The sequence below is a fragment of the Lissotriton vulgaris genome, unplaced genomic scaffold, assembly GCF_964263255.1.
Source record: "Lissotriton vulgaris unplaced genomic scaffold, aLisVul1.2 SCAFFOLD_2347, whole genome shotgun sequence".
Lineage (NCBI taxonomy): Eukaryota > Metazoa > Chordata > Amphibia > Caudata > Salamandridae > Lissotriton > Lissotriton vulgaris.
This window is the reverse complement of record NW_028248842.1, coordinates 293,997-309,386: the sequence shown is the minus strand read 5'-3', so window position 1 is coordinate 309,386 and position 15,390 is coordinate 293,997. Positions and strand designations below refer to the sequence as shown.

The 15,390-nt window shown below is 48.7% G+C and overlaps 1 protein-coding gene across 1 annotated transcript in view; it reads left to right on the top strand.

Moving 5' to 3' along the window:
* LOC147663798 (MORN repeat-containing protein 1-like) overlaps positions 1 to 15,390 on the top strand; it is a 313,512-nt gene that overhangs the window by 45,263 nt on the left and 252,859 nt on the right. The window contains exon 3 of the mRNA XM_086950197.1: positions 11,900 to 11,998. Coding sequence (XP_086806323.1) covers positions 11,900 to 11,998 — 99 coding nt within the window. The remainder of the gene's footprint in view (positions 1 to 11,899; positions 11,999 to 15,390) is intronic.

Genomic DNA, 15,390 nt, shown 5'->3' with positions numbered 1-15,390 from the left:
ATGCACGAACTACATGTGCGACTAGACGGCCTATTAGGATCGGGAGAGGTGGTTGCTTCGGCTGTGCGGTCTGAATATCTGTCGAGGACTCTCTCCGACCATAACCCTTTACTGATTGATCTCAGGTGGCTCCAGTGTACACCGCAAGTACCTACCTGGAAGCTGCGGCCCGAGCTGCTAGAGGACCCGGTGTTCCGAGGGACCCTAGAGAACGAGATCGCTGGGTACTTTGAGGTTAACGAAGGTACGACTGCAGAGAGGGCCACGGAATGGGACGCCTTTAAGGTGGTGATTAGAGGTTATTGTATCACGCAGAAAGTTGGAGTGCGCCGGGTGCTACTGGAGGACCTGGCCAAAGCTGATCGTGCCCTCCGTGCACTGGAACTTTCACGCCCTGGCCATCCAGAACTTCAGCAGCAAACTTTGGCGGCAAAGGAGGCGGTAGCTGTGGAGGTTGAGCGCTTGCGCAGTTATGACCACAAAGCTTACATGACCAGATCGCTGGCGGAGGGGGACAAGTCGAGTGCCCTGTTGGCCTGGCTTGCTAACCCTACGAGACGGACCTCGCCAATTGTGGCAATGAGGACAACAGGCAATGAGGAGGTCTACACCCAACCCGGAATCCTTAATTGCTTCTGGAGGTACTACAAGAGGCTGTACCGCAGTCGGTTGCCGCCAGACACTTCCACGACAGATACCTTCTTGGAGGATCTGCCGATCCCCACGTTAGAGGAAGAACAGGCGAAAGACCTAGGTCGAGATGTAGAGCTGGGGGAGATCAGGAGCGCGATAAAAAACATGGCACGTAATAAAACACCGGGCCTTGACGGACTACCTGTAGAGTTTTATTCCACATACATAGATATCCTGGCCCCCAGGCTCGTGAGGGTTTACAAAGAGGCGAGGACCTCGGGTCGGCTACCGGGCTCGATGCGCGAGGCCCTGGTGGTTCCTTTACTTAAGCCAGATCGGGAGGGAGTGGACCCAGCGTCCTATAGACCGCTCTCAATGCTCACAGTCGATTACAAGATTCTGAGCAGCATATTGGCCACACGATTGCTTGACCACATGAGCTCACTGGTGCATATCGATCAGGCGGGCTTTATCCCGAAACGCAACACCACGATGAACATCCGACGCTTATTTCGACTCCTGGAGGGCGATCACGCAGATGCTCCCGATCCTATGATTCTCTCGATAGACCTGGAGAAAGCCTTTGACAGCCTGGAATGGAGGTATCTTCACAGGGTCCTTGAGAAATTTGGTTTGGGAGAGGGATTCCTGAGATGGACCACGGTGTTGTACGCCTCGGCGGTGGCTCGGGTGAAATCGGGTCCGTTGATATCCCAGCAATACCCAGTGGAGCGAGGCACGAGACAGGGCTGCTCACTGTCCCCGCTGCTCTTCGCCCTAGCGGTGGAGCCGCTGGCTATCTCGATTCGTACGGGGGCCCACTACAGAGGGCTACAATCTCCAACGGGTTACCAACACATCTCCCTGTATGCTGACGACCTACTGCTTTTCCTTGAAAACGCTGGAACGGCTTTAACCGGAGCAGATACGGTACTCACGACTTTTGGTGAGGTATCGGGACTCCGGGTGAATTGGGCTAAAACCTGCCTATTTCCGCTCCGCAGGGGTTGCCCCCAGCCTGATACTCATAGGGAGATTAGATGGGAGCCGGCCTGTTTTAAATACCTGGGGGTGTATGTCTACCACCGCCCTGCTGATATACTAGAGGGTAACATCTCCAGAGCCATCCGGGCGCTCAGGGGTAGCATGTCCTTTTGGTCCACCCTCCCCTTATCGGTGGCAGGGCGCATAGCACTGTTAAAAATGGTGGCGCTGCCCCGCCTACTGTACTACTTTCGAACACTCCCGGTATGGATCCCCCGATCCATCTTCCAAAGCCTGGATTCGATGATAGTGTCGTTTTTGTGGGGCTCGGGCCGCCGCAGAGTGGCGCTTAGGACCTTGATGAGGCCGAGAGCGGAGGGGGGATTAGCAGCACCTGACTTCGAGAAGTACTTCTTGGCGGCCCAACTACAGTTCTACACCCAGGAGGTGGCGCGGGAGTTCCGAGGTCCGGAGGAATCCCGAGGCAATGGCATACCCAGACATGTCCTATCGTTCATTGCGATGCAACAAAAGCTCGAGCTGGGAGGCCTCACTCAGGAGGAAAGTACCATACGTTCGTGCTGGAACCGAGTGTACCGCAAGTTGGGCAGACCGAGACCTTATGCCCCGGAGATTCCTCTGGGAATGCTCACTGCGTTGCCCCACGGCGGAGATTGGTCCCGGCTGGGGGTCTGGGAGGAAATGGGGGTGCAGACCATAGGCGACCTCTACGAAGAGGGAACACTACTGCCCTTCCAGGAGCTTCGAGATCGCTACGACGTCCCTAGGGGTGACTTTTTGCTCCACGCGGCGATCACGAGGGCACTCCAAGCACACTGGAGGACTGGGCGTGAGGAACCACAGACATCGGTAACCTGCCAGTATACTATGATGTCTGCAGGGACAATCAAGGCAGTGTCGTGCTTGTACTCTAGAATGATCGATGAGGGACTAACCCCCCTAACGGCTCTTAAGACCCGATGGGAAGCGGATTTGGGGAAGGAAATTCCAGAGACCACGTGGCCCCAGCTATTGCAACGGGCATGGAAGGGAACGCGAAGCGCCCGGTTTCAACTGGTCCACTTCTATGTATTGCATAGAGCCTATCTGACCCCGGAGAAGCTGCAGAAATATTTCGGCCTGGAGACGGCGGATTGTCCTAGATGCAGGACAGCCAGGGCGGACCTTTTCCACATGCTGTGGTCCTGTCCAAGGCTGACCCCATTTTGGTCAATTGTAGGAGATACACTGACAGAGGTGACCGACAGATCATTGCAGATAGATGCGGCGGCAGGGTTACTACACTGGTTCCCACACACCCCTAAAAACAAACTTACTAGCAAGTTCATCGATTTGGGTTTACTTTTGGCCAAACGAGAAATTACCAGAAACTGGAAGGCGCGAGTTGGTCCAACGGGCGCTAAATGGCGCAATGAACTCCTCAAGTGGGCGGGAAGCGAAAGCACATTGAGATTCCAGCAGGCGGGACGGCGACGAGATGAGCGGGCCTTAGAGGCGGCGCAGGCTTGGGAAACGATAGTGCAGGCCCTGCGCGACATTGACACATTCACCGATTCAGACAGCACTGATGGGGGGCAGCCTGACTCCCAACAAGATGCTATTGCTGGAGAGCCCCCGACATAGACAATCACAGCTAACAGCACACGACATGCAACCTCGAGATAGACTACCGATGACGAGGGGGGAGGTGGGTGGGGGATAGGGGGGGAGGAGCGACGATCACTTCCGTTAAACATTAGAATCCTGTACCATGATGAAGGACACTTTTCTTCCTCTGGGGGGCAAGGCGATAGGAGGGAGGGGGGATATGTTGGGTTGGGGTGTTTGGAAAAGCAGAAGTGATTTATTCTATCACCTATGAAAACCGGTGAGGACAGAGACAAATCAACAACAGCAGAATGGCACACGCCGCCCGACCCCCGGGTTGTGGGCTGAATGGCCGTGTATAGGCGTAATGTTACTGAAACCAACACGAACCCGGATTACATTTCAGGTGCCAATGTTGTTCTCATACGTGTTTCCTGCAATAAAAATATATCTAAAAAAAAAAAAAAAAAAAATGACCAAACAGCAATCACTAAGAGCTCATTTGGCCCTTAACCCAAGATGACCAGATTGCAATGCCCTGAGAATGGTGACTTTTAAAAGTGTTCTATGACTAGTAACCTAGTTAAGCCTTAACCAAATTAACTTAATTGTTCTACCTTATAGCTGCAGCTGTAGTTTTTTTTTTTTTTTTTTTTTTTTGTATGTTCTTATATAGCGCTCGAATCACCCAGAGGCATCTCGGCGCTTGCCTTGGGAACCCGTCCTGACTTTTCCCTGTGAGATAGCCCCTAACGGGCATCCCCAAGGTGAAAGCCAGGCATCCCGCCGCGGGGGGCCGTTGTGGAGATTAAGCAAGCTTAATGCCCAGAGTTGCAGAGTGTGAACCCATGATTAGGTCAGGCACCGAAGCGAGAATTATCGAGTCCGTGGACATTTGAGCTCAAGACCCTGCCGCGTCGGGAATTGAACCCTGGTCCCGGGTCTGACCTCTGCTTCAGGGTCTGCCTGCTCTAACCAGTGAGCCACACTTCCCCACTAGTTTAGTTGTGCTCTTTACATCTAAACAAAAACTGTACAGTTAACATTTTAGGAGTCAGAAATAATCTGAAACAGGGAATCAAGGAAGAAAAAAAGCTGATATGAGGGCTTATGAGTCCAAATTTAGGCCCCGATTACGAGGCTTGTGGTGGACGGCTTGCCAGACTCGCAGAGGCGTGGCGGTCTCGCGACCGCCCTATTATGATATGGTGGTGGGACCACCACAGCCCACCGCAGCCTCCAGGAAACCACTGTTCCCTGGCGGTGTTGTGGTGGTTGCAGTAATATGCGTGGTGGTACCCCGCGGTTCCGCCAAACATATTACAAGTTTCCTCTCCACTACGGTTTTCATGGCAGTACCACTGGTGCCTCATGCCCTGTGAATGCACACAGGGCGCACAACATATTCCCCCCTGTGTGCATGCACACCAGTTCCTGCTGTGCAGGAACTGTTTTTGGCGTTCCCACTACAGTGCCCATTTCCGGGCACCACCGTGGAAATGACAAAAACAAAGGAGACAGACAGGAGGACACTCCTAATCTGTCTGGCGGTCTGACCACGGCTTTGGCAGTGCGGCGGCGGCGCGGACCCGGCACTGCACCGCCGAAGTCGTGATTAGGCCCTTAGTGTACATGAAGTAATAATGGGTAAGGGTTTAGCATTCTTTGGAAATTGGAGGTTCCGTTGGGTTTGTGGTAGTGGATGAGGCGGGGTCCAAAGGTTGGTAGATGTGAAAGATTGCTAAGAAATGTGAAAATGGGCGGAGTTGGAGAAAATATGTAGATTAGTAGAAAAGTATGGGTGCGCCAGAAATGTGTATGAAAGAGCAAGTGGTAAAGACAGAGACATATGGTTCAGAGTATAGTTGAGAGAGATAGGTTGGTAAGAAAAGGACAAAGATAGATGGGAAGATTGACACAAGCGTGTGGATCCGGCAATCGCAAACCCTTACTTCTCGATGGGAGCTTGCTAGGTGGGTGAGAGTTTGTGAAAATCAGTGTGGGTGCCATAGATGCCCTCGGCCCAGATACGGAGGGCCAGGGGGAAGGAGGTCCTGCTAGGGGCCCCCAGTGTCACTTTCTGACATCATAATCCCGACGGCGAGAATGCCATCCTTAAGGGATTATGAGGAGCTTCCGACCAACCGACGGAATCTATGAGCCGGTCGGAAGGCGTCGGTTGGCCCTCCGACTGCTGCCTCTGACTGCATGCATCCTAATGCGTTGGTCAGACCGCAGACGTGGACAGTGGACTGCAACCGACAAGCTGTATGTTGCAGTCCGAACCACATCATAATGAGACCTTAAGTTGATAGGGTGTTGTGACTATAGTTTGTTGCTCTGTTTTACCTATCACACTGACCTGTTTGAGGGTTTTGGCCTGTGTCCTTAACCCCGTGCCCATTAAACGTTACAGCAAGATGAGATTTTTTTTGTTTTGTCTGGTGGAAAAGCATGGCTTTAGGGCAACCATGCCACACAGCCGCAGTGAGTGTAGTGTCGTGCATGCAATAATGACAGACACTTACTTGAGATTCATGGAGCTTTATTGGCACACTCCTTACTCGTCGATGTCCCTACTCTAACTGCCCCTTTCCTGCTCGTGCCCCTCCTCTTCCTCCACCCCATGACTCCGCCCACGCCCAACTACTAGAATGCTCAAAACATAACATCTCCCCCTTTGTTAACAAAAGAATGAACTGACTTTATTAGAGTTCTTCAATCAGTCTCTGAGGCCTGTGAATGTTCCTTCTAGGTCGCAGATTCATGCCACCATCATCCAATTCAGCTTCAGTCCTCTGATCAGGTCTCTTGGATGTGTCCGTTTGATTGGGTCCTTGTGTTTCCGGTGGATCTCCATCCTGTTCAAGCGCCTCTTTCATGCCAGGCGTGCACTTTTGAAAATGAGACACATTCCTGGTGATCCTTATATTTTCGGATGCCGCCGTGACCATGGTGCCCTTTTGTTGGGTGACAACCAAGGGTTCGTCTTTGAACGTGCAATCTGTTTTTCGGGATTGTTCTTGTTTGACCACCACACAGTCCCCTGTCTGTAATGAAGGAGACTTGGCTCTCCTTCGAGTGTCCGCATACGATTTCATTTTGTTCTTACTGTTTTGATCAGCCAGGGCCACTTCTTGGTGGACATGTGTCAGAGACACTGGTCGCAGAGCACCCTCTCACATCGGAATCCTTGTTCTGATGGGTCGCCCCAGCATAAGAGTGGCCGGGCATTTTCCTGTGGTGGCATGTGGTGTAGTTCTGTATGCTCGCAGGACTTCGTTGAGGGCAACTTGCAAGTCTTTCTTCTCGAGCGTGGCTTGTTTGAACGTTTTCTTCAGAGTCGCCATGAACCGCTCAATGGTGCCATTAGCCTGTGGCCACAGAGGCGTGACCTTTCGATGTCTAAAGGTAAGGTGTCTTGCGAACTCGCTAAACTCCTGGCCATTGAAAGGAGGACCATTGTCTGTTTTGAGTTCCTTTGGGTCACCCCATGCGGCAAACACCTCATCAAGCACCGCAATTGTGCAAGAAGCATTATTGGATGGCACGAATTGGGCTATCGGAAACCTCGAGTACTCATCCATGATAGCCACCACATACTTGCCGGATTGGAGGGATCCATAAAAGTCCATGGCTAATTCTTGCCATATCCCACTTGGTAACTTAGTCATTTGAAGCGGAGCTGGGGGTGTTCCATGGCTAACAAGTTGACACTGGGGGCAATCCTTGAGGGTGGCCTCCACCATGGAATCAAGCAGCGGGAACCAGACTCGCTCACAGAGATTTCTTTTGGGTGCAACCACTCCCCTGTGGCCTTCATGAGCCAGGTTAATGACTCCTGGTCGTAGCTGCCTCGGGATGACAATCCGATGGTCTCTCAGGAGGAGCCCCTCCGAGGTGGCAGATAGCTCATCACTGATTCCTGAACGCTTGCATTTCTTGGCGGACCTGAGGATCGGTCTTCTCTTCCTCACTGTCATGCCTCCATCTATGGGAGCGCAGTCGGGGCATCACTTTCTGAAGAATGTCATCTTGGGCAGTAGCTTCCTGGATTGCCTCTAATGGAATGGCTGGAGGTCGGGCTGATCCTACTACAAAGTGTATGTATTCTTCAGCTATTGATGGAGGCGAAACCTGGGATGCCTGAGGGTGTCGGGACATATAGTCCGCTAGGTTCTCCCCTTTCCCCGGTTTGTGTATGATTGTGTAGGTGTATTCCTGTAGGCGCAGGCCCCATCGTTCGATTCTAGGTGGCATCTTGGCATTGGAGTTGCCAAATATGGTGACCAATGCCTGGTGGTCCGTTATCATGGTGAAATGTTTACCATATATGAAGACATGAAAGTGTTCGCAAGCCCAGACGACTACGAGGCTCTCTTTTTCTGGCTGAGAATATGCCCTTTCCGTTTCAGATAGGCTGCGACTGGCGTAGGCCACGATGTGCCGTTGATCAGTGTCTTTGTCATACTGGGCTAATATGGCAACCAGACCCACTGGACTGGCATCCACCGTTATTTCAGTCTTCCTCTTGGGGCTAAAGTATGCCAGGTTGTCCGCAGCCTCAACGGCCTGTTTGATTTCCCGAAAGGCCCTCTCACATTGGGGGCTCCACGCAAACGGTTGTCCTTGCTTGGTGAGGGTTCTCAATGGATGACTGATAGTGGCGTAGTCTTTTATGTATCTGGCACAATAGCTCGCCATGCCCAGAAATGAACGAATGTCACTAACATCTTGAGGACTCTTGGTAGCATTGAGTGCAGTCACTTTTTCCGGGTCAGGCCTCATGCCCGCTCCCGAGAACACATGGCCAAAGAACTTGAGAGTGGATTGGTGGAACTCACACTTGTCCTTATTTAGGGTCAGGTTGGCCTCTAGAAGGGCATGGCATACTCGATCTAGCGCCTTGTCATGCTCCTGTGTATTCGACCCATATACCAAAATGTCATCACTGTAATTCAGCGAGTTGGGTATGTGTCTGATGGTCTGACGAATCATTTCCTGAAATATTTCGGCTGCTGATGAAATGCCAAAGCTCAGTCTCTTGTATCTAAACAGACCTAAGTGGGTAGCGAAAGTGGTTATATATCTTGATTTCTCATGGAGTTCCAGCTGGTGATAGCCTTTATTCAAGTCAAGATTAGAAAATACTCTGGCTCCATTCAGGGCGGCTATCATGTCACTCAGGTGGGGTCCTGGGTGACGCTCTCTCTCTATGGCAGTGTTGGGAAGTCTCATGTCCACACACAAGCGCACCTTGTCCGGAGTGCCTTTCTTTGGGACGATGACGACTGGTGACACCCATGGTGTGGGACCATCTGTTTTTTCAATAATGTCAGTTTGTAACAACTCCTCAATCTCATCTTCCACCACTTGCTGAAGATGAAATGGCACTCGTCGAGGGTGTTGAGCTACAGGGCGCACTTGATCGTTGATGTGTAGACGGATCTGACATTTGTTCATCTTTCCGAGCCCAGTGAATAGCTTAGGGAACTTACGGATTACGTCTGGATCATCGCTGACTCTATAGAGGATCTCCACAAGGCGGAGACATTCCGCAGTCGGCAAGCTGAGGAGGCACTCAGCCTCAGGGCCTTCAATGACATGGATGTATGCTGTCACAGACTTGTCTTCATGGGTGAGAGTTGTTTCAAATTTACCCAAACATGGAAGTGGTTTCTTCGCCATCCAGGTGAATACTCTTACGCGTGCTGGACTCAGTTGAGGTGGTGATTTCATTTTGTTATATTCTGTCACGGCCATGTAGTTTAGGGATGCCCCACTGTCGAGCATGAATTGTGTCTCATGGGTCCCCACTCTTGTGTCCAATGGGGGATACCTTTTTAGTTGATCTGGGTCTGATACCATGCAAACATATTCATCTGTATACTCAGACTCTGCAGACGTCGATCTTGATTCTCTCGACGGTGATCGTTTCGGTGACCTTCTGGTCCACTGGGATCCATGAGAATCTCGGCTGGAACGGGACCATCCAGAGGATGACATCGCCCTGTCTTGTACTGCTTTGGCGTGATGTCTTCTGGGATCAGACGCAGCTTGTTCATTTCACCTCTTCTTTCTTTGTTGTATACACCACACATCGCTTCAAAGTGATTCTTTCACCCACACTTGTGGCACTGTTGACCCATCGCCTGACACACATCTGCATGCGGATAATCGTACCCACATCGATAGCATTTTCTAGACCGTTCTGACTTTCTTGCATGTTCGGCCTTCTTGTCTCTCTGGCTAGACCCGTAACGTCGACGTCCTTTGTGTTGATGGCGAGAGGCCGGTCTGGACCTTCTCTGTCGTTCACCTGATCTCCTGCGAGTGTTGGTGTTTTGCGTCCAGAATGCTTGTTCTTTTCTCTCACTTCTTCCTGTCTCAATGCATTTGGCGTGCTCCTCCGCTTGATTATGTACCCTTGTCATTTTTTCTATCTCATCAAGATTATGGCTTTTTCTCAGCAGTCTCCTCTGCAGTGTCTCGGAGTGACAACCCTCGATCACTCGTAGTCGGATAGCGTCTTCCGTTGAGAACACATCAAAGTTGCAATACTGAGATAGTCGACGTAGCCTGGAGATGAAGGTGCTCATCCTTTCTTCCTTGTCTTGACGAGCTTGATGAAATACATATCTCTCATAGTCCACATTCCTTTTGTGTATGAATTTCTTATTCAGCGCCTCTTTCTCTTTGTCAGATGTTCCTTTGTCGTCTGCCGGCAGCTCTTTAATCACTTTGCTGACTTCCTTGCCAACCAAATTACGCAATGCAATGAGTTTGTCTCTGCCTACAGTGACCTTTGACCCTTCAAGATAGTCCTCAAAATCTTCTAGCCACTCCTGCCATCGGGGGCCCATGCTTCCACCAGCCACTAGCGTTAGTGGTTCAGGGGGACGCAGGTGTGATATTCGAGGCTCAGCTGGGGTCGCCACAGTAGCATTGCCACCATTCTGCTGTGGTGGATTTGACATCTCTGCAAGTGATTGTCAGCGTCACCTTTCTTTTCACTGGCGTTGGTTGCGTTTATCAATGCTTGTTTGGTATTTACTAATGCTTGTTTTCATTTACCAATGCTTGTTTTGCATTTACCAGTGCTTGTTTTTGCATTTACCAATGTTTGTTTTCATTTACCAATGCTTGTTTTGCATTTGCCAGTGCTTGTTTTTGCATTTACCAGTGCTTGCTTGCTGGAGCCATGAGCCGCCTGACTTAAAAATGGCCGCTTTCCACTCGCACATAAGGATTGTCCTGTTGGCTGCCTGACTCCAAAATGGCCGCCGTTAGTGAAATCTTGGCTCCTGCGAGACTTCAACTTCATTCATTCTCTTCGCTCCAATCCAGTCACTGAGACTCACCAGACCGCCGATCTTGTCAGCAGCACCGTAGCAGCCGCGCTCCACTCACTTTCATTGGAGCTTCTTCACGATGGGGTCAGGGTAAGCTCCCGATTCTGTCGCTTCACTCGCGGCCACTTCCGACGCCTTGCCACGTTGCACGCATCTGGGGTGAGCTCCCGTTTTGGCGCAAATTGATTCTCTGCAGCAAACTTCTTCCAGCACTCACTCGGCAGCGCTCCACACGATCGACGGATTGCGGAGCTGTCACAACTGTCGCTGGCCTGGGTCCTCAGGCGGCGATCTTCTCAGGGGGCACACGTGTCGCGACTGCGACCACTTCTTGGTGCTGCCCAGGGACAGGGCACCTTCTCTCTCAGTGTGGGGATGGCAGGTTACCTCATCCCACCCTCGTCGCCAGCTGTAGTGTCGTGCATGCAATAATGACAGACACTTACTTGAGATTCATGGAGCTTTATTGGCACACTCCTTACTCGTCCCTGTCCCTACTCTAACTGCCCCTTTCCTGCTCGTGCCCCTCCTCTTCCTCCACCCCATGATTCCGCCCACGCCTAACTACTAGAATGCTCAAAACATAACATCGAGGTCTATGCAGGAATCGCTTTTTACTTGTGTCTCGGCAGGTACCCCTGGAAATATGCCTTACTGTGCAAGTTTACAATGTATTTGATTTTGCATCATGTATTTATTTTAATAAAATAAAACATTTAGAGAGTACTTTTTGAGGATAACACACACACACTTACAACTTGAGACTTTATGCTTTCTTACGATATTTACCACTGGACTCATTGGTTGTATATAAATAAGTGTTATGTTCTGTCATATGTGCTCTCTCTCAAGATTTCTTTACTCGAACGGAACATCTGCATAAAATGAGTGAGGAAAGCTGTGCTGCAACCGCATACCACTGAGCAGAGTTTAAATAGTAACTGAAAAGACACCTTTGTCGTGTTCTTCTTTTTCCTAAATTAGTGGTAAAGTGGTCAGAAGTAGTAATTGACGTAGAACCTACTGCCAATGTCTGGTCACCAAAAGTTTCAACATTGTCATGAAGAGGTTCTATTCTTTTGTTGTTTTTATCTTTCTAACGTGTGAAATATGTTTTTGCCAGAAGTGTCTTTAAATCTTCTACTTAATTCAACAAGGGTTCGTGATTGCCATTGGAGAGTCAGTCTGTTATATGAGAACCAGTACTAATTAGGTGGTTCCCAAATGAAGATGCACAGAAAATTTAGCACCTCATCCGCCTTGTGGAGCATGCTCAGGCGCATCAAACATGGCCCTAACATACATCTTGGCTTTCTTCCTAGGTCACGGAAAGCTTTTACTTAAGGACGGCAGCTACTATGAAGGAGAGTTTGCAGATGGTGAGATCGAAGGCAATGGATTGCGATATTGGGCCGCCTCTGGTCAGTAACTTTTTTCCATTTCATTTTCACCCATAAAAAGAACACATTTTAAAGAGTTCATATTTTTTTTATGCCCAATTAAAATACTGCTTTGTGGTACTTATTAAGATCTGTCAAGATTTAATTCGTAAACCTGGAATTTTAGGGTCATGCGTCTTAACTGTTCCAAATTGAATCGAGCTGGTGTTGGGATTTCCACGTCGTAAAGAACAAAACAAAGAACAAAAAGCCTTTTTTCATATGAGTTGGGGTTTTGTGGGTGCCAGAGATGGCGCCTGTGGTTTAATTCGAGAAAGCCTGAAGCAGCTGACCCTAGTTGTTCGGGATGTTGCATTTGAGGTTTGAAGTGAAAGCTTTATAGGTATGGTATGTTGAACTGTTAATGGAACCGTGAAACTGCGAGAAGACCAAGGTAATTTCTTTCTTTCGTGCCCTATCACACTTCCACATGGGATTGTTTATCAAATATTGGTTACTGGCTCCATTCTTCACTCACTTTCTTTATTTTTGCATCCCCATTTTGGTTGGCTCTCTCAGGCCCAATTCAGCAAATACAAATGGCAGACGTTAGTAAGAAATCGACTGTCATAGCATTACTACTTCATTTGGAGCATATTACTGACTTTGTAGGGTTTAACGCAGTATCTCAAGAGCACCCCCCAAAAATTCACAATGGATATCCTGCGGTCGACATGAATGCAAAGTTTATGCATGCATAATTACTATTATATCGCAAATTCTACATGCTCAAATGAATTACATATACACATTTTCGCATTTCCTTATTTCTCCATGGGAAAAATGTTTGTTCCTCTGCCAAAATCTCTTCCTTCTGTATTCCTAATACATGTGTGGGAGTTCCCTTCCCCATTCTATCCTGACTCCAACAAGAACAAATGCACACACATGAAGCAGGATGGAAAACGTACTATCCTGAACAGTAATGCGAATACCCACAACTTAAACATGTGAATGTAACTATTCTGTCTTGGCGGCAAAAGGTCCACATTAGTACGAATGCACAATTACACCAATCGCGATTCAGTTTACGAGGATGTGGAACTGCTTTTTTGCACACCTAAGACTTGGATGCACAGAAATCTTTGTGAACTTGGGCCTGACGAGCTTCATTCTTCCCCCTTCTCCTAATCCACCTGCTTGTTTCATTGTAATTGCATTAAGGCATTTGCATAGTGCTTACCACCCCTAGCGGAGTGCTGAAGTGGTTGTCCACATGGGTAGCACGCTACTCCTTGTGGGTGGTCATTGGAAGCGTATGGAATGGCCTTGCTCCTCAACTTTAATATTTATGAATATCAAATAAGTTCTCCTAATGGAGCAGGAAAAGCTGTTTTCTTGAAATCCTCATTCTCCATCATGGATACCTTTTTCTAAATTCTTAATCAACCCACTTTCACCTGGTAAGACCTAGAGCACAGGTTGAATGTGTTCAGTTGGATCCTTATCAGCTCTTACTGAGACAATGTGGCTTTTACTAAGTGAGGAAATTTCCTAATGTATCCAGTTCATTTTTAGTCTGTCCTCCCTCTTTCTCTTATTATTTTTCTCATTTAGAAGCCTGAGACTTTCTGCAGTGGTATATGATGATAAGGGCGCATGAGGTACGGAATTGATGAGACAGATTACATTATACTTCCACGTCGCTCCTGAGTCCATCTAATGGACCCCTTCCATTGCCCTGTTTTGCTGTAAGCACTGCTTAATTTGTGAAAGAAAAAGTGCCAGTGCCCAAAGCTCTGCCCAGGAGCCCGCAGCTGGTGCAATTAAACATCGATGCAGCAAATACCAAGGCTGGTAGCCGTAAATCTACCAGCGGCAATAAGCGAGACGAGCTAGGTCCACGGGCGCTGTGGACATTTTGATGACTGTGTGACTACCAAGGACACCACCCCCTCCTCGACCAGATAACCGGTAGCCCTCAAAATGTAGGGTTGTTCCATTAAGACAGTCCGAGGCCCCGGTGGGAGTCACCTGGGTGTTTGAAACATCTGGTGTAGTGCCACATAAGACACAGTAGGCCTGTATTCTACGTTTAGGGATCCTAGAGCCCTGATGAATGCCCCAGACCAGATAGTTATTGTGCGCAGAAACATGTTTGCTAGTATGAGACGGGTCTGAGCCAATGTTCTCTAGTTCTCTAGTTACTGGTCCCGGGCTAGACCTCTGCATCAGGGTCTGCCGCTCTAACCATTGAGCCACACTTCTCCACTACTGCTACTGGCACCTATTTGTGGGGACCGGCAATTATTTTTCTGCATCAGATGTTTACAGAGTGCAAGAGAGCCACATCCAGGATCATGCAAAATTTGATTTGTTATTCCCCACTCCTCTTTACTATGCTAGTTGGTCCTCACTTTAAATCGACTTGTACAATTAACTCCACGTTTAGTGGCGTAGGAGCCATTTTTTTTTAGCTATTTCCAGTCAATCTGCTGCACTACTATACAAAGGCCCTAAAGTGATGTTCACTGACGATGCATTGTTTCTTGCCCACGGTCCTGGTAATGCTCAGCCTGTTAGTCCTGAAAAAGGTGGCACTGAGATATTGGGCATGCCGATGCACCAGCATTAGATGCTTGAGGTCGGGTCTGTTGGCTCAGTGGACAAATGCGTCCACTTGCAGTGGCGTGTGTTTGACCTCATGGTCACAGGTCCAAACCCCGGCGGGTCCACTCAGCCTTCCATCCATCTGAGCTCGATAAAATGAGTACCATTGAGTTGGGTAACAATACCCATCCCTAATACAGCGCCAAGAAGTCTACGGGTGAATGTGCGCTTTACAAACACACGTTATGTTATGTTATGGAGATATTGGACACTGTTTTTCTGACCGATTCTTTAAATTAAATTATGTGAATGACGGATACCATTATCATTGTCCGGTGATTATGTGTGCCCAGGAGCTTCCAGGGCCATTTGTTCCCTTTGGCTTGGAGGCCAAGTAAACTATGTAGGCTCTTTTCTGTAATGATTTGGTTTTCACACATGATATTTTACATAGTTTTCTTTATATATGATTAGATTTTTCAATGTGTAACTCATGTTGTTGCAAAAAACTGTTTGACTTATCTTCACAATCTTTCCCCAAAAAATCTGACCCCCCCACCTTAGCTTCTTCCTGAAAAGTTTTGGGGTAATCCTTCAAGTGGGGGCTGATAAAAATAGTGCTCGCAAAAAATAATTTTTCAGCGATAACTCAAAAACGGCTGAACATAATTGCACCACATTTGACAGAAAGCAAGATCTTGGCCCAGCAAGTGTGCTTTTTGGGATTTGGTGTAAATATGTTCAGTAGTTTTTGAGAAATTAAGGTTCGAAATAATTGTATATGGTACACTGCGTAGGATTTGCAGATCTGACAGATCAAAAGA